General features: G+C 40.3%; 1 protein-coding gene across 5 annotated transcripts in view; it reads right to left on the bottom strand.

Moving 5' to 3' along the window:
- Nucleotides 1-22,773, bottom strand: part of spidr (scaffold protein involved in DNA repair) — a 187,286-nt gene that overhangs the window by 96,891 nt on the left and 67,622 nt on the right. For all 5 annotated transcript variants that reach the window (XM_078397363.1, XM_078397365.1, XM_078397364.1 and 2 more), the window contains exon 8: nt 16,348-16,567. In XM_078397363.1, the coding sequence (XP_078253489.1) occupies nt 16,348-16,567 (220 nt within the window). The remainder of the gene's footprint in view (nt 1-16,347; nt 16,568-22,773) is intronic.

Below are 22,773 nucleotides of genomic sequence, written 5' to 3'. Positions count from 1 at the left end.
ATGATTGAATGGCAGAGTAGACTTAATGGGCCGAATGGCCTAATTCTGCTCGTATCACTGATGACATCAAAAATATTCATATTTAGGCTTAAAATAACAGAATGGTTAAGAAACAGAAAGAGGCCATTCAGTACCAGCGCTATCTATCCAGGAGCAATCCAGCTACTCCTGCTCCCACATCCTATCCACAGAGCCCCTCAAATTCTTACTTATCAGGTACTTATCCGGGCCCCTCATGAACACAGCAAATAAATCTGCCTCTACTACTTCACCTGGGAATGCAATTCAGGTCTCAACTACTCACTGCGTAAAAATGTTTGTCTCATACATGTTTCAATTACATAAGTTTAACACAGACAACCATCACAGTGATTCTACCAGGCACACCCTCACTGTGATGGAAGGCAAAGAAAAGTCTTATCTCCTCCTCTGTTCTTCTCCCACGGTCCGGCAGTCAAACTGCTGCTTCGAGGCGATCGAGGCTCCCGACTTTTGAAACCCCCGCCGGGCGATGGAAGGACCCAGGGCCGAGCCAAGCAGGCCGATGAAGGTCCTAAGCCCCCACCAGGCGATTAAGGTGCCGAGGCCGATGTGCTAAATGCCTTTTTGACCACCCTGGACCACCCTGTGGTGTCACTTTCAACGGACCATGTGCCTGCACTCCCAGATCCCTCTGCTCTGCAACACTCCCCAGAGCCCTACCATTCATTGAATAGGTCCTGCCCAGGTTAGACTTCCAATAATGCAACACCTCACATTTCTCTGTATTAAATTCCATCAACCAATCCTCAGCCCACCTGGCCAATCGATCAAGATCCTTCTGCAATTTTTCACAACCTTCATCACTATCTGCAAAACCACCCACTTTTGTATCATCTGCAAACTTGCTAATCTTGCCATGTATGTTCTCATCTAAATCATTGATATAGATGACAAACAGCAACAGGCCCAGCACTGAACCCTGAGGCCCACCACTAGTCACAGACCTCCAGTCCGAGAAGCAGCCTTCCACCATTATCCTCTGCTTCCTTCCATGAATCCAATTTTCTATGCATTCTATTCATGTTCCAGATTACAGCAGCTGCAGTCACTTGTGTCTCCTGCAAGCGATCTCTCAATATTGTGAGATCATAATGCAGAAAGGAATTCAAAATATTAGAATCCTTCTTATAAATCTAGTCTAAATGCTCCGAAAGACTGAAATGGTAAGCGTCCTTCCTCATACTGACCAGAGCATAAAGACAAAGGAAGCCCTAAATTCAATACCTAGGGTGTGCCTCTCCCACCTAATTAAGGTCAATACAAATTAGTCTGAGGGATTCACACCAGGATCCCAGCACAGCACCATACAGTCCAAGTGCGTTACGGTCTACTCAGTATGCTGCATGTAAAAAATAATCAGGGAGATACAAGTGCACCCAACTGTAGTCATATATATGAAGGACATGTAGGTGAGGCACCCATCAGCAAATGCCCAACAAAAATTCTATCCCAGCAAAATCTAACATCTGGAGGAGAGGAACCAAAAAAGTTGAAAGTATTTTTCTGAAAGGAGTGCATTCAATGCAGCAATAGAATTTACAATCAAAATGTTCAGATTAAGTAAACTGTAAAATTGATGTTAATTTAAGAAAAATACTCCAGCAGAGACATATTACAAAGTACATTTGTTATCCTGTGGGTCACCCAACCTTATACTTCCTTATGTGGTTGTGTGTCAAATTTTGATTGATAACCATTTATCAGAAGCAACTAGGAATGTTTTGCTTTATTAAAGTAACCACATAAATCAAAGATCTCACAAAATGCTGGAGTAACTCAGCAGGTCAGGCAGACTGAAGAAGGGTCTCTACCCGAAACATCACTCATTCCTCTCCTGAGATATTGTCTGACCTGCTGAGTTACTCCAGCATTTTGCGATATCTTCGATTTGTACCAGCATCTGCAGTTATTTTGCCTACATAAATCAAAGAAATTAGCTAAACCTAGCTGGGAACTGCCAATTGTTATCAGGCAACTGAATCATCCTACCTCAACCAGAGAGCAATGCTAAACTACTATCTACCTCTTTGGTGACCCTCGAACTATCCTTGATTGAACTTTACTGGCTTTACCCTTGCACTAAACGTTATTCTCTTATCACGTATCTATACACTATAAATGGCTCGATTGTAATCATGTATTGTCTTACTGCTGACTGGATAGCTCGCAACAAAAGCTTTTCATTGTAACTCAGTACACATGACAGTAAACTAAACTGAACTGAGTGTTCAGCTGCTCCAGCTAAGTGTGTCCTGATTTATACAATCGACCATAAGTAGATGAGCAAAGACAAATGGCAATGTATAGGGTTGGAACCCCAATTCACTTGAATCGTAATTCCTAATCTGGAGATTTAGGAAGAAAACAAAAATCTGTTATTTTATCTTTACTTAAAAAAATTCTTACAAAGATCCAGAGACCTGAACAGGAGATGAGGCTTCACTTTTTACCTTGCCCCTTTTTAACAGCTTTTTCCAAAAATAAATATTATTAAGAGTAAAAAATATATACAAAACAAAAACTGAGCAAAAACTCCTTAGACATTTTCAGTCCCTATCCATTCAATAGTGTCATATTCAGTATGATCATCTATCTTTAAACAAAACACCCTTGCCATTCATGTGGCCCCCTGGGGCGATATCCTTTCCCTTGTTTGAGAGGTTGGAGTCTGCTCCTCAATGTTCAGCAGCGGAAGGACGCTAGACTGTGGTCCTCTCCCCACAGAGCCTTGGCGTTGGTTGCATCAAGCTTCAGTGTCCATCAGCACGCACTCTTACAGTCTGAAATGGACCAGTTGGTAACATTGCCTGATGGACATCTCACTATGCTGAGAGGCCAACAAGTTTCAGGCAGACGACAGAACACCTTTAACCGAGTTGATGCTCTTCCAGTCGCACTTGATGTCCATCTCTAAATGTGTCCCAATCTCTGAATGTGTCCCGAGGAAAACCCCATAGATCGGAGAATCCTTTGTTACGGAGCTGTTGGGATGAACCGTGACAAAACAGCTCTCAGAATATTCTGGGGATAGAGACTCAGTGGTACACTGCTAAGGCCTCATCACCATTGACAGCTCACAAGGTGACCTTATGGTCACTTCACAACAAGTGTGAGAGCAAGGTGAAAGTTCAAGGTTGCTGAATCATTTAACATACTTCGTATGAATTCTGTTTCTTTACATTAAAAATCTACTTCATTCCTACTAAATGCACTCAATAACCTTGCTGGTTTTTCCCCCAATCATTCCCTTTCTTGGCTCTCAATATTAATGACTGGAAAATACTCCCAATCATAGACTCGCCCTTATGCTTTCAATTGTCACAAAGCCAAAGTCTAATATGCTCACTAAAGAATGCAAACATTATATTTAATTTTGTGACAGCTGATTGTTGACTGTTTATTGGTCCATTATCAACAAATACTATGTTATATCATGGGAAAACTTCAAACAAATCATATGTAATCTTAACTCTTTTATATGCGAGCAGTCATGTACATTAGATAAAAATGTGACAACCTCGACAGCTTGACACCAGCAAGGGAAATCAGAAGATAAATTAAATAATTATTTTTTCAGGCACGGCAGAGCAGGCAATGTATTTAAATTTTCGAGGCCATTGTTTTTCCGACAATTACATCAACAAGAACTGTCAGTAGCTTAAGGGATTTTATCACAGAGCTAATGGGCTAGAATCTGTCATTCGTTTACTATGTGTGTTCAGGAGTACAAATTACCTGGTTACTTTGTTCTAGGAGGGAACGAGAGGCCTTGTAAGAGTGTCAGGAGGGTGTGGTCATTGACGATACAGGTATGGGGAGCCAGAAGCTAGGTTGGAGGCTAGTGTTATAGTCAGAGTCATGCAGTGTGGAAACAGACCCTTCAGCCTAACTTGCCCACACCGAGCAAGATGTCCCATCTACACTGGTCCCACCTGCCCGCGTTTGGCCCATATCAACTCTCAACCTGCCCTATCCGTGTACCTGTCTAAATGTTTCTTAAATGTTGCGATAGGGCCTTCCTCAACTACCTCCTCCGGCAGCTCCTCCATATACCCATCTCCCTTTGTGTTAAAAAGTCACCCCTCAGGTTCTGATTAAATCTTTCCCCTCTCACCTTAAACCTATGCCCTCTGGTTCTCGATTCCCCTACTCTGAGCAAGAGATTCTGTGCATCTACCTGATCTATCACACTCATTATTTTTATACACCTCTATAAGTTTGCCCCTCCTCATCCTGCACTCCAAAAGAATAGAGTCCTAGCCTGCACAGCCTCTCCCTATAGCTCAGGCCTTCGAGTCCTGGCAATATCCTCGTAAATCGTCTTTGCACTCTTTCCAGCTTGACAACATCCTTCTTATAACCTGGTGCCCAGAACTAAACACAAACTCTAAATGCAACCTCAACAACATCTGCAACATAACTTCCCGACCTCTATACTCAATACTCGAACTGATGAAGAGTAATAAGCCAAAAGCCTTTTAGACCATCCTGTCTAACTGTGGTGCCACTTTCACGAACTACGTACCTGCACTCCTAGATCCCACTGCTCTACAACAGTCCCCAGAGCCCTACCATTCACTGCGTAGATCTTGCCCATGTGAATCTTCTCAAAATGCAACAGCTCACATTTCTCTGTATTAAATTCTATCAACCATTCCTCAGCCCACCTGCCCAATTGATCAAGATCCTGCTGCAATTTTTTCACAACCATCTCCACTATCTAGAATACCACCCATTTTTGTGTCATCTGCAAACTTGCTAATCATGCTATGCACGTTCTTACCCAAATCATTGATATAGATGGCAAACAGCAATGGGCCCAGCACTGAACCCTGAGGCACACCACGAGTCACAGGCCGCCAATCCGAAAAGCAACCTTCCACCATCACTCTCTACTTTCTTCCATGAAGCCAATTCTTTATCCATTCAGCTATCTCTCCTTGGATCCCATGGGATCTAACCTTCCAGAGCAGCCTTTGCCTTTTTTTGAATAGGTACAAGATTCTTGCAATTGAATGAAAGATGAAGTAAAGCAGGACCATAAAGTTCTAATATCCAGAATATTACTGGAACCATTTGCATATTGCCATAAGAGTCAATGAGATCAGAATGTTTGCATGATGTGGGATAATTGGTTTTCAATTCAGCTGGCACTAGGGAAAAGGTAAACGGATCCATTGGGATGGGCTGGGACAAGGGTGTTAGTGAACATCAGTGTCCTTGATTCATGGTTAATCAAAGTTGCAATCAAAATGATTGCTCAGAATGGTATTGAGAACCTTAAATCTATAGACTGGAAACAGACCAACACACTGCTTGGATAAACAATAAGAGGGTTTGCACCAATTCATAAACTATTCACCTGCCACCTCCTAAATGGAGGATTCTGAGATTCCCACCTTGGCTTCATCAGTCTCTACAGAACTGTAAACTAGAATAGAGTAAACCGGCCTCAACAAAGCAGTGAGCAGGATAATTGAAGTGAGGGGAAATAAAGATGGCTAAAGTGAAATATTGGCTTATATTCTCCTCTGGAAAAAAGTTTTAATTCTTTTAAAATTAATGAACCATGTATATGCAATGCATTTACCTCGCTGGATAAAAGCTTTAATTTCTTTAAAATTAATAAACCATGTAACTCAATGCATTTAATAGTTGGAGGAGAGCTCTTATGAATTAAATAATCTTTGCGTAGTCATAAGTCTAAAAACTCTTTACTACTGATTTCACTCTGCTCAAAAGATGGTTTGGAAAAATATTCCACAGTTTCTATGACCCAAATTGAACTTTTAAGTCGATGACAACAATGAGGTGTGCCTCTGTGCCTGCGGGTAACTTGGGAGAACAGATACCCTGTGATCAGATTCAGCTCAGATCCCGAAGGCACCAAGGCCATCATCCAAGCTACCAAACCCTTACCACATACTTTTCAAGAGAATATTCAAAGAACCAGGAAGTGAGGGACTGAAATAAATCTGCTCCAAGTACAAAAGACCGTCAGATGCAAAGTTGTAGAAAGGAAGGATATTTTTAGTTGGCTGATACTTGTGAAAATTGATTCTCAAATGTTCCCTCAACTTACTATTCTGGTGAAGGATCCTGTTTCTCTTGCTTTTACCTCATAATTGGTTGACTCTTATATGTCATTTGAAATAGCCCAGAAAGCCATTAATTTGTATCATTACTGTTATGTTAAAACAGAGAAAGAATAAAACCAGGATGAACCATCTAGCAATTTAATATGGATACAAAAAATGTTGCTCTCAGCTTCTACACAAAATTTAACAAAATTAGGAAACCTGTCCCAAAGACTTGACAAAACCAGACTCACAGAAGTCAGAATCTTCTAACACAACCTCCGAATACATCCTGTCCCACTGCCAGGGCAGACACTCCAGAGAGGCAAATATAGTAGTTCACAGGTGTGGGGCAGTAGCTCTGGGTGTCCTCAACATTGACTTTTAACCACGTACTGCCAATTTCTTCTGATTGTGGTCTGCCAATGAGGAAGTCAAGATACCAATTAAATAAAGTTGAGCAGAGACCCATTTCTCTGAAGAGAGACACAAAAAAGCTGGAGTAACTCAGCGGGTCAGACAGCATCTCTGGAGAAAAGGTATAGGTGACGTCTCAGGTCGAGACCCTTCTTCAGACATTTCCATTTCTCTGAGTTTGATGATAAGTTTTGAGGGGAAGATGGTGATGAAAGCAAGCTGTAGTCTATGAACAACCGCCTGATGTATGCGTTCTTATTGTCCGAGTGGTCCAGTGTAGAGTGGACAATCAGCTAGTTCGTATCACCTCTTGATCTATTGTGGTGGTAGACAAATTGTAGTGGGACCAGAGCTTTACACCGCAGGAGTTGATATGCCTCATAACCAGCACTTCATCACTCTCACAGCACTTCATCACCATAGTGCCACCAGTAAATTGTCATTGGGGTATGTCACCTCAGTCTTCTGGGGCAGAAGAATTATGGATGCCTTTTTAAAGCAGGTAGGATCTTCAGTCCTGTGACTATAGTTACAATATTTGCACCTAACAGGTTTATGAAAAATTGCCCATGTTAAAGCAAAGCAGAATAAATTTACTTTGGATAATTTTTGCTCAATCAGAATATCCTTCAGCATCAGCAGTGATGAAAGGTGCGTTAACAGCACTATTTTCAGCACTTATTCTCTAATATCTTAATTACCAATGCCCTGTTTGAGTTTTGCAAGTCCAAGCGGTTCAAAAGGTCAACACAGCTTGGTCCAAACATGAATCAAAGATCTGAATTCCTGAGGCGAGGTGAGAATGATTGACTTTGACATCAGACAGCATTTAATCAAATATTGTGGTAGAACTGGTGACTGGGCACCAAGGAGAAAATACTTCAGTGGTTGGAGTCATGTGTCGAACAAAGAGGATGACCGTCGATGGTTAATCATCAAATGCTAAAGTTATTCAAGATAGTGTCATTGATCTGGGATTAAGTGTAAAGAACTAATGCTCATCCTTCTATCAGAAGTTCAAAAAATGGTGATGTTCACTGATGATTGGATAATTCCTTTTCCCAATTCCCAATTCCTTTTCTCAATTGTTCATAAACAAAGCTATCTAGGTCTGCTTTCAACAAGGCCTGGACAACATTCATGCATGGCTGATAAATGGCAACTAACAATTGTACCACAAAAGAGCCAGGCAATGGCCATCTACAACAGCAGAGAACTGTAGCATTTAATGGCGTTAATATTGCTCCATCTGCCTTCATTACAAGACCGGCTCACTGACTGCTACGGATTTGCCTCCCAACATCCAAAATGCTTCTACCATTTACATGGCACAATTCAGAAGTAGGATGGAACCCTTACCTGGTAAGTGAATGTCCAATCAAGGCATTCAGCACCATCCAGGAATAGGCAGCCGACTTGAATAATGCTGCACACACCACCCCATATACTCATATCTCCCACTACTGGTGCATTATTGGTGCTGCCTGCATCATTTATAAACTGAATCGCATTTACTTATCCAGACTTTCCAAGCTACGCCTTTCAAACCTGTAACTTTTACCAGCTTGGTGCAAGGGAACACCATCCTTTACTGCCTCCCTCCAATTTAGTCATGATTACATCTTAGAAGAACATTGCAGTTCCTTCATCATCACTGGGCCTATATCGTGGAATTCCCACCCAGCAGTCCAGTGGGTGTACCTTCACCAAAGGGAGCAATATGGTCCAAGAGGCTCCATCATCTCAAAGGCAATTAGAAGGGGGAATAAATGTTGACCTTGTCAGTGATGTCCATATCTCAAGGCTTTTATACTTTGAATGAATTTGGTGAACCTCATTTACTGCCATTCGACAGCCAAGATATCAATGAAATTAATTTGTCAATAACCACAATGTTAAATTTTCAGAATTGATTATGGCACTCCAAATAGATACTGGACTAAAGCTTTGTGTTTTATCTTTCTGGAATATGAAAGATCAAACCATGAAGTGGTGCCATGCACCAACTAAAAATCTAAATTTTAAAAGTGCTTGCAGAGGTGAGGACCATTAGAAGTTGAAAGAGTAGCAATTACTATATGTAAATTAATAATTGTTATAGTTACATCTGTTATTAGTTAAATGTATTTGCTTCATGAAGTACTTAATAATTCTTATGCAAAAAAATGTTTAAAATGCTCAGATAAACAAAAGGCTGAGATCAGTACAAGGAAATAAAATCCTCCTTGGGATGTTTTTAAAAAGGATTCCACCCACGCAACCCATTTTTACTGGAAGTGCAAGCTTCACAAAACAGTCTCATTGACGAGTTGATGAATTCTGTTGGCTGCGTTACAATAGAGCTTGCTACAAAGAACAGTGAGCGATATTAACTTTTAACCCATAAATGCAACAAAAACAGAATACTGTTGAGAAATGCAATCTTAACAACATGGGAAAGTTTAAAATAATCAAATAAGTTAGCAACAAATACTAACTGCTAAAAATGATAATTGTGGCAGTTCAGCCAATTTAACATATTGTAGGATTCCCGCTCCACCCCCCTAACTCTTTCCTGTAAGCCTCCTGACCATTGCCAGGAATTGGAATGCAAACATTCCCTGGAGTAACAACTGACGTCAGCAGTACATTCCAAAATTGGCAATCACCCGCATCTGGAAATTCCAGTCTGCAGCACTTGTACACTGCAGTCAAAGTGCTCCTGCTTACTGTCAGACTAAATCCAATAGTGATCCTTCACCATCAAGGCACCAATTTTAACCAATATCTATGTTTACAATGTAGTGTAATTTACCGCCCTAAAACTATTTATTTGTGCCATTGGAATGATATTTTAAAATCTCTCTAAAGTTACAACTTTATTTTACTGTTCAAATTAACTGGGTTAATTGTTTAATTTATTCTTGAAATTTGCATCATTTCTGCTGAACATGATGTCGGTTTGCTGAGGTACAGTTCCACAGGTACCAGGTGACTTGCATAAATAAGTGAAATTAATCCAAAAAAAAGAGAGCTCAAATTGCAAGTCTCATGGGCTATTCATACAGTCAAACAGGACAAAAACAGGCTTTTTGGCCCAAATCGTTCATGCCAATGAAGATGCTCTGTCTAAGCTTGTCCCATCAGCTCTTGTTTAGCACATATTCCTTGAAATCTTTCCTATGTATCTGTCAAAATATCTTTTAAATGTTGTTATTATACCGTTTCAACTACTTTCACTAGCAGCTCTTTCTATATACCCAGCATCCTCTGTGTGAAAAAGTTGCTCCTCAAGTTACCGATTAAATAATTTCATTCTCATCTTTGTCCTCTTGTTCGTGATTCCTTTAACCTGGGTAAAACACTCTGTGCATTCGCCCTTTCTATTTCCATCATGATTTTATATACTAAAACTGAACATAGTGCTCCAAGTGTGGCCTCGCCAATATCTTGCACAACTGTTAAATGGCATTCCAACTTATGACTCATGAAAGTCAATGTGTCAAAAGCTCTCTATGCCCCTGTTCTATAACATTCCCCAGGCCCCTACCATTCACTGTGAAGGTCCTGCCCTGCTTTGACTTCGCAAAATGCAACAACCTTGCGCTTATCTGCATTAAACTCAATTTGCCATTCCTCGACCACTTGCTCAGCTGGTCCTGCTGTAATTCTTGATAACCATTTTTACTGTCTATGATACCACCTATTTCAGTGCCTTCAACAAACTTACTAATCATGCATTGTGCATTTTCATCCAAATTGTTGATTTAAACTCCAAATAGCAATGGGTGCAGCTCCAATCCTCGAGGAACACCACATGTCACAAACTTTCAATAAAAAAAATACCTTCCACCATCACCCTCTGCTTACTTCCATGAAGCCAATTCTGTATCGTCTCTGTGGATCCCATGTGATCTAACCTTCCAAAGTATCCCAATATAACAAACCTTATCAAAGGCCTTGCTGAAATCTTCATAGACTAAGTTTATGGCCCTTTCCTCATCAAACTTCATGGTTACTTCTTCAAAAAACTCAATCAGGTTTGTGAGACATAATCTCTCATGTACAAAACCATGCTGACTATTCCTAATCAACCCATCTATCCAAATCCATCTCTATATTATCCATCTAAGTCCTTTCTAGCAACTTTCCCACCACAGACTTTAGAATTGAGTTTCTAGTTCCCAGTTTTTCTTTGCATCACTTCTTAAATAGACACAACATTAGCCATTCTTCAGTTGTCCAGCACCTCACCCATGTCTAACGATGATTCATATATCACAGTTAGGACTCCTGCAATTTCTTCTCTAGCTTCCCACACTGTTTTTGGATATACTTCAATATGCCCAGGAGATTTATCTACCTTCATATGTCTTAGGGTGTCCAACTTGTTTTGAATGTAATACAGATCGTCTTCAAGACATCTTCATTAATGGTCCCAAGTTCCCGGTTCATCATTATTTTCTCAGCATTAAAAACAGAGGAGAAATATAAGTTTTGGATGTGATTCTGAGAGACAGGATCTAACTAGGAAAGGCAAGGACCATTACTCAGCATGGATGTGTGCATGGGAAATCGTGAAGTTTTTCTTAAAGAGCTATGCACGAGGGTTGGCAATGGCGGGGCGGTGGACCGTCCACATGGACATTAACAAGTCCTTTGACAAAGACTTGCTTGGAAGGAAAGCATTGAAAGTTATAGTCAGCATAAAATTGGCTTGGTGGTTGAAGACAGAGGGTGACAATGGAGTGCTGTTTTTCAGATCGTGCCAAACTGAAACGTGCCAGCATCTGTTCAATGCTAGGTCCATTGTTGTTTGTCAACTACATTAAGGATTGGGATGAGAACGCAGCTCTTAGAAAGTTTGCAAATGACTCCAAAATTGATTGCATGGCTGACAATGACAAAGATTATCTAATGTTACAACAGGACCAAGATCTATTGAGAAAGTGAACCAAGGAATGGCAGATGGAAATTAACTCAGACATGTGCATTTTGGTAAGTACACTATGGTAGGACTTGTACAGTAAATGCAGGGCCCTATGAAGTGTTGTCATACAGAGGTGCGAGTACATAGTTCTCTGAAATTAGAGACAAAGTAGACGGGGTGGAAAGGAAGGCATTTAGCATGATCAACTTCATTGTACAAGAGTTGAGATGTCATGCTACAATTGTAGAGAGACATTGATAAGAGCACACTCACAGTATTGTGTGTAGTTTTGGTCACCCAGCAATCGGAATGATGTCAATAAGCTGGACGGGTGCAGAAAGTGAACTTGTTACTGGGATTGGAGGGCTTGAGTTATAAGATATTCCAGGCTTTTTTTCCTGGAACATGGGAAGCTGTGGGATGACCTCATAAACTCATTAATAGATAAAGGGAATAATCACAGCCTTTTTTCCCCAGGAAACTAGAGGACAAAGATTTAAGGTGAGAGGGGAAAGATTTAAAGGCAACCAGAGGGGCATTCCAAGCACATGAAACCAGCTGCCAGAAAAGGTGTTAGAGGAGGACACAATTACAATGTTTAAAAGACATTTGGACAGCGACACGGATAGAACAGATTTCAAGGAACATGAACTAATGCATGGCGAGCCTGGGATTCAGGTAGGCAACTTTGTCAGCATGGACATGTTTCCGTGCTCTATAACTCTGTGATTTTGGGATCTAAAACAAAACCATAATCTATCTTCATTCAATTAAAGACATGCATTCCCAGCTGCCACAGCAGAAAGCAAACAGAATTCTCAGCAATTTCCCTTTTCCCATACTTGAAAGGACACAGGCAATTGAGGTAGGCTAACTTGGCGGAGATTAAAAGTCAAAATTGAAAAATATTTGCTGCAACTTTGTAATATGTCTTCATCAGGTGAATCGTAATGAAATATAGACACAAAATACTGATTATTGAGCGGGTCAGGCAAACCCTAGAGAAAATGGACAGGTGGCGTTTCAGTTTGGGACCCATCTTCATATTGATGAAGGGTCCTGACCTGGAACATCACCTATCCATTTTCTCTCCAGAGATGCTGCCTGACCTGCTGAGTTACTCCATCACTGTGTCAATTTTTTGTTTAAATCAGGTCCTTTTTATTATGTTAGAGCCATGAGGAAGTCTGATAAAAATGTTTTTTTAAACCAGACTTAATTCATGATGATACAAATTGTAAGAAAAACTTTATGGCAAGATTTGCTCTAGCATATTGTAAATTTAAAAAATCAAATTACAATCTGATCTTTCTCAGAAGCTTAGAAACATGTAAATGTTAATCTAACATTAAAGGATGCTCAGGATACTGTACGTATAATCAGTTTGCTACATCATGATTAAACCACTCTTATATTCTCTAACATTTTATGTGAAGGGGATGGATATTTAATTAAAATATTTAATTGAACTACCTTTGAAGGCCTGCTGTCAAGCTAGAAAGAAAATAGAACAAAGTTCATAACTGTTCATAACTGTCACAAAATGAAGCAAAAGTTTGTAAATGCTGGGCTCATTTCTCTGAGTGCTCCTGTTCAAAGACATACAGGTTTGTAGGTTAATTGACTTCTGTAAGTTATAAATTGTCCCTAGTGTGTAGGATAATGGTACTGTATGGGGTGATCGCTGGTCCGCGGGAACTCGATGGGCGAAGGGCCTGTGTCCATGTTGTAGTCTAAATAGCATTCTACTACAATTGGTTCTCAAAAGCTCGATGTGCCAGTTATTCGATACCAGCCAAGGCAATGCAGAAAACAAATCTAGTCCGAGTACTCACTGATGAAATGGACATCAGGAGCATTAGAACAGAGGAAGGTCATTTAGCCCTTTCAGCCTCTACCATCATTCAATGATATCAAGAGAATGGACCTTACACCAAAGTATGTGGAAAACAAAGGTTCTCGATTAAACTACTTCTGCTGCTCTGCTGATAATAAAGGTCCAAGATGAAACCCAAGAAAAAGCAGAATACTTTTATTTCTTGGTTACCACCTCTCAGGGAAAACAGACATGAAATTTAGCAATCTGCTTTTGGCCATCTGAAGAAAAGTATTTTCCAACATCAAGTCCTCTAACTGAGTAGAAACAGGCTCTTTCTTCCATTATTCAGAGACTCACAATAGTAAGCATTTCAAAACAATGGAGAAGTACCATCAACATTGTATTCATGAATCATTTCAAATCCACTGTAGGACAAGTGAATCAACATCAGAATCCTCACCCAGAAAAACAATGCCAGCTATAGATAGACACAAAAAGCTGGAGTAAGTCAGCGGGATAGGCAGCATCTCTGGAGAGAAGGAATGGGTGACGTTTCGTGTCGAGACCCTTTTTCAGTCTTGACCTGAAACATCACCCATTCCTTCTCTCCAGAGATGCTGCCCGTCCTGCTGAGTTACTCCAGCTTTTTGCGTCTACCTTCGGTTTAAACCAGCATCTGCAGTTCCTTCCTGAACAATATCACCTATTTAGTTCAATGAATACCTACTTGACATAAAAATCCTGAAACAGGAAATTCACTTTGTGCTCTTGTCACATAAAAGGTTGAGAAGGAATGCTTCAAAGAGGTTCTCAAATCTTCCTTGATAAAATGCAACTTTCTCACCTACTTTTGAGAATCCCTCGCCCGTGGGATTTTAAAATGGAGGAACATGATGATGCTGAGAGAACCTTGAGTCCATTCAACAAGAGATATGATTGTAATATGCACAGTAAGCTATCAAAAGATATTTGCCTAAAATATATCTTCTAAATAAGAACTATTTGGATGCTACTACTGGAATAATACCAGTAGTTGTTTCTATAACCAGAAATGAGATACATTTGATCTCATTTCTGGTTATCCAGACTGTAGGAGCAAACTGGAAAAGCCACGGGGAGCCACGGAGATAACATTTGTGCAATGTGTACAATCTATCGTCTGAATCATTGGTGGGCTCACTCATCTAACTTGTCACAATGGAATGAATGGAATTTTTGAAGCTTATGTCTGGACAAGCTTAATGAGGAGATTTTTAGGCTCAAATTAAAATATTTTTAAACTCGTCAAAGTCGCCAATATGAAGATCCTAATGAAGAATAAAATTATCTTTAATTGATCCACATTGTTCACATTGCCAAGGAACTTTGTGCATACTGGGCACCAAAAACCTATATCTGCACACTTTTAAGTACAGTAACTTGTTCTTTAACATCAAACTCTCCTGATAATTGTGAATCTATGGGTATTGTAATTAAAAACTGAACAATCCAGTAATTTGAACTAAAATAAAACTTGATCATGCATGTGCTAACATATTGAATATGACTGTACAGTAAATAAACTAAATTATTAAAGTATTAAAGTTTCAGGAGAAACTGATGCAGGAAAGTTAATATCAAATGTTTAAAAAAAATTGCTTTGTTTTTTCCCTGTCTCTGCCCATTATTACATAAAGTATTTTTAAAACAGCTTTGCTTAATTGTAATGCAATATTAGATTACTAAGAACATGCATCTAGCCAACTACATTCAAGAAAAGAAATATATATACAGCCCAACAAGGGTACTACAGGCAGCAATGTATGAATACAATGATGCCTGTACGAGAAGGAGCATTGAAGAAACAAGGAATTACAGATGTTGGTTTACACAAAAGGACACAAAGCACTCAAGTAACTCAGTGTGTCAGGCAGCATCTCTGAAGAACATGGATAGGGAAGGAGCATTCTTCCATAACCTATTTTTTTAAAGGATGTAACTATATCCTCCTGGTCAGCACTACCCCTGATCACCAAAATTTGCAGCCCCTCCTGGTGGCGTTTCCTTTGAATAATCACCCCCTTTCAAGTCAGAGCTTCCTCCTGGTTGTGGTATACGACTGTTGTAGAGGACTTACCTTCTTCAACAATCTGCCTGCAGATTATCAAAGATAATAAAGGAAGAGACACGAGTATTACACACGTATAACGAGATCCTTGACTTCCTTAAAAGGCAGACCACTATCAATGCGAATTGGCAACGCTTTCCCCTCAATAATCTTCCGCACAGGGGTACCTTAGGGCTGTATGCTCAGTCCCCTACTCTTCTTACTCTATTTCAAGAGAGAATTAGATTTAGCTCTTAGGGCTGAGGGAGTCAAGGGATATGGGGAAAAAGCCAGAACGGGATACTGATTTTGGATGATCAACCATGATCATATTGAATGGCGGTGCTGGCCTACTCCTGCACCTATGACTGCGTGGCCAGACACAGTTCCATAGCTGCAAACCAAACCATGTCCTGATGAGATTACTATTTAATTGCTGTGGACAACAAAGGTTCAAACCAGGTTCTTAGTACGACAGCACAAATCACAAATGAATGTCTTTTTAAAGTACAGCATTATTTCAAACACAGGTGTTCAGATGCTGGGCCCAAGAACATAATGGATCAAAAACAGCTTCTTCCCCGCTGTTATCAGAATACTGTACAGATCGCTCATAAGCTCAGGGTGTAGTCCTTGACTCCCAACCCACCTCATCAAAATCATTGTACTTTCTTTATCTGCACTTTACTGGAGGTCCAGCACTACGACAACGTCACACTACATGATGCACTCTGGTTATATGTCTATTTGCACTCACTGTACATGAATGATTGAACTCATTTATGGTATGATTTGATTGGATACCATGCACACAAAGCCTTTCACTACATCTCGGCACAAATTACAATAATAAAGCATTACCAATTCCAAAAGTGTAGTGCTAAATCAGGTACCAATGAAATGCTAGCTTGACCCAAGCAGGGGTACTTCAGTTTTTAAAACTATGTTCAAGAAACAATTTAACAAACATATGAATAAAAGGTCATGTGGTACTCACCAAGGTGGATGGATATGAACAGAATCTCCTGCACTCATTCTGAGGTGGGATGCTGTTTCTCTTGTGAATAAAACCGTGAGCTGGATTTTGGCGTCAGAGTCATCATTTTTAATTATTTGCTCCACGGAGATTTCAGTCAGTGGCTGGCACAAGGCTACGGACATTGAACATTCTTCATGTAACTCCAAAATTTTCACCATTAAAATACCTTCTTTTTCACCTGCCGCATGAGGAAAAGAGATGGGAAATACACTCATTAGTGTCTCTTTGTAGTGTAAGTTTTGACTTACCAAAGGAACTAGGTTATAGAAATAAAGAACTGCAGATGCTGGTTTACAAAAAGGACACAAAGTGCTAGTAACTCAGTGGGTTAGGCAGCATTTCTGGAGACAATGGATAAGTGACGAGTCGGGTTGGGACCTCTTCTTCAGATTGAAGAAAGGTCCCGACCCAGAATGACACTTATCCATTTTGTCTCCAGAGATGCTGCCTGACCAGAGTTACTCCAGCACTTTGTGTCCTTTTTTAAAGGAAATATGTTGTTAACACACTTTTTTTGTGCACGATATCCTGCTCTTTATCTGCCTAGCCTAGTGTTCTGCTGTCGCTGCTGATGCACAATCTGGTGTTGCGTGATCAATGCCTCTTAGTCACTTAGCTTGGTGGCCAGTCAAGCTACCTGTGAATCTTTTTCGCTTTTCCACTCTCCATAACTGAAATATGAACTGATTTGATGTGAAATCAAAGAGTAGATCTGAAGCATAGGCAAACTACAATTTGAAACCAAAAGGGATAAAAACGCCCTTGGAGTGGTGTGGTGGCGCAGCAATAAAGTTGCTGCCTTATCGTGCCAGAGACCTGTGTTCTATTCTGACCATGGGTGCTGTCTGTATGGAGTTTGTATATTTTCCCTGTGACCGTATGGATTTTCTCCGGGTGCTCCAATTCAAAGACATACAGATTTGTAGGTAAATTGTAAGTTGTAAATTGCCCCTAGTGTGTAGGATAATGCTGGTGTAATGATACAATCACAATCATACTTTATTAGCCAAGTATGTTTTGCAACATACGAGGAATTTCATTTGCCATACAGTCATAACAATAAAAAGCAACAGGACACAGAAAATAATTTTAACATGAACATCCACTACAGTGACTCCTCTGCATTTCTCACTGTGATGGAAGGCGAAAAAAAGTTCAATCTCTCCCTTCTTTGTCCTCCAGCGGTGTGGGGCCTCTAACCTTCTGTTGATGGTACGATCTTGATTCCCCTAGCCGTCGGCGGGCCTTCCTCGTCAGGGCGATTAAGCTCCTGCATCAGGGGAGGGAGGATCTCAGCTCCCCTCGCTGGGCAATCTACCCTGGGTCGGGGCTAGTCGAACGTCGTACAGCTTGGAGCTCCCGACCGGTTTCAACCCGAGACTCCGAGCTCCTTGATGTTAAAGTTCGCAGGCGATCCAGGCAAGGAATCGCATGCTCAGATGGTAAGTCCACTCCCCCGTGGAGGGGCTCAAAGTCAGTCCCAAGCAAAGCCTCCAACTCCATGATGTTAGGCCGCAGAGCGACTGGAAATACGATCCGGAAAACAATCGCATCTCCGGCAAAGAAAGAGATTTAAAAAAATGTTTTCCCCAACCCCCTCCCCCACCAACATAAAACAAACCAGAGAACATTAATATAGACATTTAAAACTCACCAGGCAAGGTAATGCAGAAACCATATCTAGTTCAAGTACTATCAGTTTAGTGAGGACTGACATGTCATGTTCACTGATCAAACTCACTGATGAAATGGACATGTGGAGCATTGATCAGAGGAAGGACATTTAGCCCTTTCAGGTTCTATCATCATTCAATGATATCATGCCTGATTCTTTGATATATTGCTCCTTGCTCCATTTGTCTTAAAATGTATGCTTAACAGAAATTTATCATCCTCCGATTTAAAACAGACAATTGACCCAGCATCAAGTGTTATTTGCAAAACCATGTTCAGAGTGTAGAAATATTACCGAAATCCACTCCATTTTTATGCATTCATAGTTTTCTTAAAACAGTGCGGAATTATTTATATTTGTGTCTGGACTTTTGGCAAGCCATTCTACAGGCAATGCGAATAAGTACGATACACGCATTTTAAAAACCACTAAACGTGCTTTGAGATGAGGAGGAGAGCAGGAGGATGGAACAAAGGGCAAGCTGTACCTTGGAAATTCACATTCATTAATTTTTATCAACAAGTTCATAAAGAAATCAATGGTATGATTGATGAATACATCAAGTCTTGAATACCCTTATGGTGGATGGTTCTTCTGAAGCAGAGGCTTCATAGAATTTTATGTAGCACTCAATCAGGGTTGGGCGATGAACAACCAAATCTCCTTTCCAAAGTGACGCAAGACATTGTGAAACATGGTGTTCGATACTAATAGAACAGTTCATTCTTTATTCAAGGCATACAATCTCAGGCAACATTTGGTATATTGCTACAGCAAACAAAAGCTAATATTCTCCCTTGTTAAGTGAAGGGATCACCACTGAGCAATGCACCGGAAAGTTCACCACTGGAGCAGTTCACACAGGCTCTATTTAAAACTAGCCAGGATAGGCCAGCTTCTTCCAATCTTAACTATACAACCTGGGTCGCAGGGACAGGAATAAAGATCAACAATATTTGCCCTTTGCTGTCCAACCTATTTTATTTAACTCTGGTTATATTTGCCACACTACAGTTATGCAGAGTGGTTTAAAGGCATAGGAACTAGAAAAAAACTTGCAGTTATATCGCACATAGAAAGTACTGTCGGAAAACAAGAAATGCAACTTCAAATTTATGGACATCCTTCGCTCAGTCCGCCTGGACCTACCTGATCTCCAGGTTGCCAAATATTTTAATTCCCCTTCCCATTCCCACACTGACCTTTCTGTCCTAGGCCTCCTCCATTGTCAGAGTGAGGCTAATCGCAAATTGGAGGAATAGCGTCTCATATCTTGCTTGGGCAGCTTACAACCCAGTGGTATGAATATTGATTTCTCCAACTTTAAGTAACACCTGCATTCCCTCTCTCTCCATCCCTCCCCCATCCAAGTCACACCAGATTCTCGTTCTCACCTAGCAAACAGTTAACAATGGGCTGTTTCCTTAATTATCGTTACTTTTTTGCATATCTTTTATTCCATTGTTCTATATCTCAACATCACTGTCTATATCTCTCGTTTCCTTTTCCCCAGACTAGTCTGAAGGGTCTCAACCCGAAGTGTCACCTATTCCTTTTCTCCAGAGATGTTGCCTGTCCTGCTGAGTTACGGCAGCATTTTGTGTCTATATCCAATTTATGACAGATAGCTTTCCCAACAACGATCAGAAAGCATATTTTTAAGAAATATTGATTGATTCAAGAGATAAATATATTGCAGTGCAACAAAGTTAACACCCTGCTGGTCTTCAAGTTTGCCATGGGATCTATTACCTTACCCCCATTTCTGAGAGAGTAGAGCCTTAGTTTGATAGCTAATAGAAAAGATAGGATCTCCAACAGTGTCTAAAGATAGTACCAGATTGTCAGAATAGGTTTATGTAGTCAATCAGAAAGAGTGACACTTGAAATGAAAAACCATCTTAGCTGGGCATTTAAAAACATTCCATAGGGTTTGGAGCGTTGAGCAATGAGCCACATCTGACACTTAAAAATAAAAGACAGATACCTAGCATTACTGCAGGTTTATTACTATTTTATGCAGAAACTTCAAATCGTTGCCTTGAACTCAATTTCAAACGTTCTATCCTTAGCTATTTTCTCCAACATGGAGTTCATGGCATTGGACCTTGGTAGTGCAGCAAGATAGAAATTATCTACCATACATGAACCATTGAGAGGCCCGGTTGTGCTGTAAAGGGATCAATGATGAAAGTGAAAAGCAGTGATTTGGAGTAAATCTACAGTTTTATAAATGCAGCTAAGTTTTGGTTTAGAGATACAGCATGAGTCTACACTGACCCATACATTAATATTTAATTAATATTAATGACCTAGATTTAGGTTGCAAAAGCACTGTTATAAAAATAAAGAATGAATGTCACATGCAATTAATGTAACACTAAATCTTTCCAGAAGAAACTAGTAAACCTGTTATGCAACAAAAAACAGACAATTTACCAACACAGCAGACAGGTCTTTCAGTAAATTACCTTAATTCATCATAGAGATGTCTATCATATAAAGTAAAGGGGGTAATTTTCCTCAATGTACACTTTGCTTTTAAGATATAATTGCAATACAAGTTACTACCTGCCCCAATCATGTGAGCTTGACAAACTAGTATAACAGCTTTTACATCCTTCCAAACCAAGTCTTTTTTGATATAAACACCATTCTGCTTTTCTGAATTCTATGTACATCTATATACTAAAACTCTCTTTTGTTTGTTTGTTTGTTCCTGAACTACCACCAAAACGGTACACGATACTGTGGCAATTTTAGGCCCACCTTACTCACCGTCATCCCTTTGGAGCTAATGGAAGAAGTTTCATGGAAATCGGTGTTATATTTTTTAAGTTATTCACATTTTAAAGTTTAAATCTATCTCCTAGGGAGTATGGGGGGATGGAGGAAGGGAGAGGGGTGGAGGGAGGGGGGGGGAGGGAGGGAGGATAAGGGGGGTTGAGGGGGATGGAGGGAAGGGGGAGGGAGGGAGGATAAGGGGGGTTGAGGGGGATGGAGAGGGGAAGGGGGAGGGAGGGAGGATAAGGGGGGCTGAGGGGGATGGAGGAGGGCGAGGGGGGAGGGGGAGAGGAAAGGGTGCTGCACCAATGCAGGAAAGGTTTGGTCTAGTTACTATTAATTTTCAAAATCATGCCAATTCATATTGGAAATGTTTATACAATTCCTGTTTTAGTTGTCACATTAAAAGTTGATAGTCCACCATGAACCTATTCAATTTAATTTCTAACGCTGATGTAAAAATGAAGCCAAGGGGTCTTATTTCACATTAAAATTTAACTAATATTCACAAGAAAAATAGGAGACTTGGAAACACATGCAAAGGGTAAAGTTCAGAGATCAGAGAGCACATAGCAATGTGCTCACATTTAGAAACAAGGAACTGCAGATGCTCGTTTACCAAAAAAAGGACACAAAGTGCTGGTGTATCCCTGTGGGTCAAGCAGCATCTCTGGAGAACGTGGACAGGTGATGTTTCAGCTCGTGACCCTTCGTCAAATATCACTCCTAAGTGGTCACCATTCAAACTTGAGACCATCTCGACAACTGGTCACTAAGAGTCAGTAGGTTTTAAGTTTCATCTGCACTTTGGTTAGCAAAATAACTATCATGAAGTAAACACCAAAAAGCCTGCAAGTTTCTACAAGCCAAACCTAGATTGAGCAAAGCTGTAAACATCTTATATCAGCACAAAAATATCAGGACTTTACAAGTACAATGAATAAATATTTTACAAAATCATCTTCAACATAAACAGAATATTCAGTAAAAAGATTGTTTCATTCAAATTATGTGTACAGATTTTTATTTGTGGAAACTTGGTCCTGATGCACGACTACTGTATAATTTCAATGCAGGTCATGGCCTACATCAAACCTTACCTGATGCCAAACTTAGCACTCAGTCAAATTCAGCCCTGGTGTAAAGTACAGGGACTCTCATCTCACCAATGTCCTCTCACCAGAGGACATAAATTGAAGGTGAAGGGGAAAAGATTTAACAGGAATGTGAGGGGTAACTTTTTCACTCAAAGGGTGGTGGATGTATGGAACAAGCTGCCAGAGGAGGTAGTTGTGGCAGGGACTATCCCAATGTTTAAGAAAGTTAGACAGCTTCATGGATAGGACAGGTTTGGAGGGATATGGACCAATCACGGGTAAGCAGGACTAGTGTAGCTGGGACAGTGTAGATGGACGGTGTGGGCAAGTTGGTCCAAAGAGCCTATTTCCACACTCACCAATACTGAAGAAAATTAAAGTCAGGATTGGAAGGTATGTTAGTGTCAATGTTCGCCTTCATCATTTTGTTGATGCTTGAAAGGAGACTGATTGGACAGTCTTTATCTATTTCATGAATGGAACATATCTAAAAAAAATCTCACATTGTAAGGTTGATATCAACATTATAACCACAATGAATCAGGTTGGCCAAAGGCTCAGCTAGCTCTGCAGTATAGGCCTTCACTTCGACATCTGGGATTTTGTATAGTCCTGCACCTTTTCCTGTAATCATTGCCTCCAGCATTCTCCATGGAGTGAATCTAATTAGCTGGAAACTGGTTCTTATGGAGACGCAAAATCTGCAGATTCTGGAATCTGGAGCAAAAAAGGCAAACTCCTGAGGAACACGAGGTCAGGCGGCATCATTGGAGAAAAATGACAGTCGACGTTTTGGATTTGGATTGAAAAAGTGGAGGAGAATTGGCT

This window comes from Rhinoraja longicauda, chromosome 4 (assembly GCF_053455715.1).
Source record: "Rhinoraja longicauda isolate Sanriku21f chromosome 4, sRhiLon1.1, whole genome shotgun sequence".
NCBI lineage: Eukaryota > Metazoa > Chordata > Chondrichthyes > Rajiformes > Arhynchobatidae > Rhinoraja > Rhinoraja longicauda.
The sequence above is the reverse complement of the archived record's forward strand: the minus strand, read 5'-3'. Positions and strand labels throughout refer to the sequence as shown.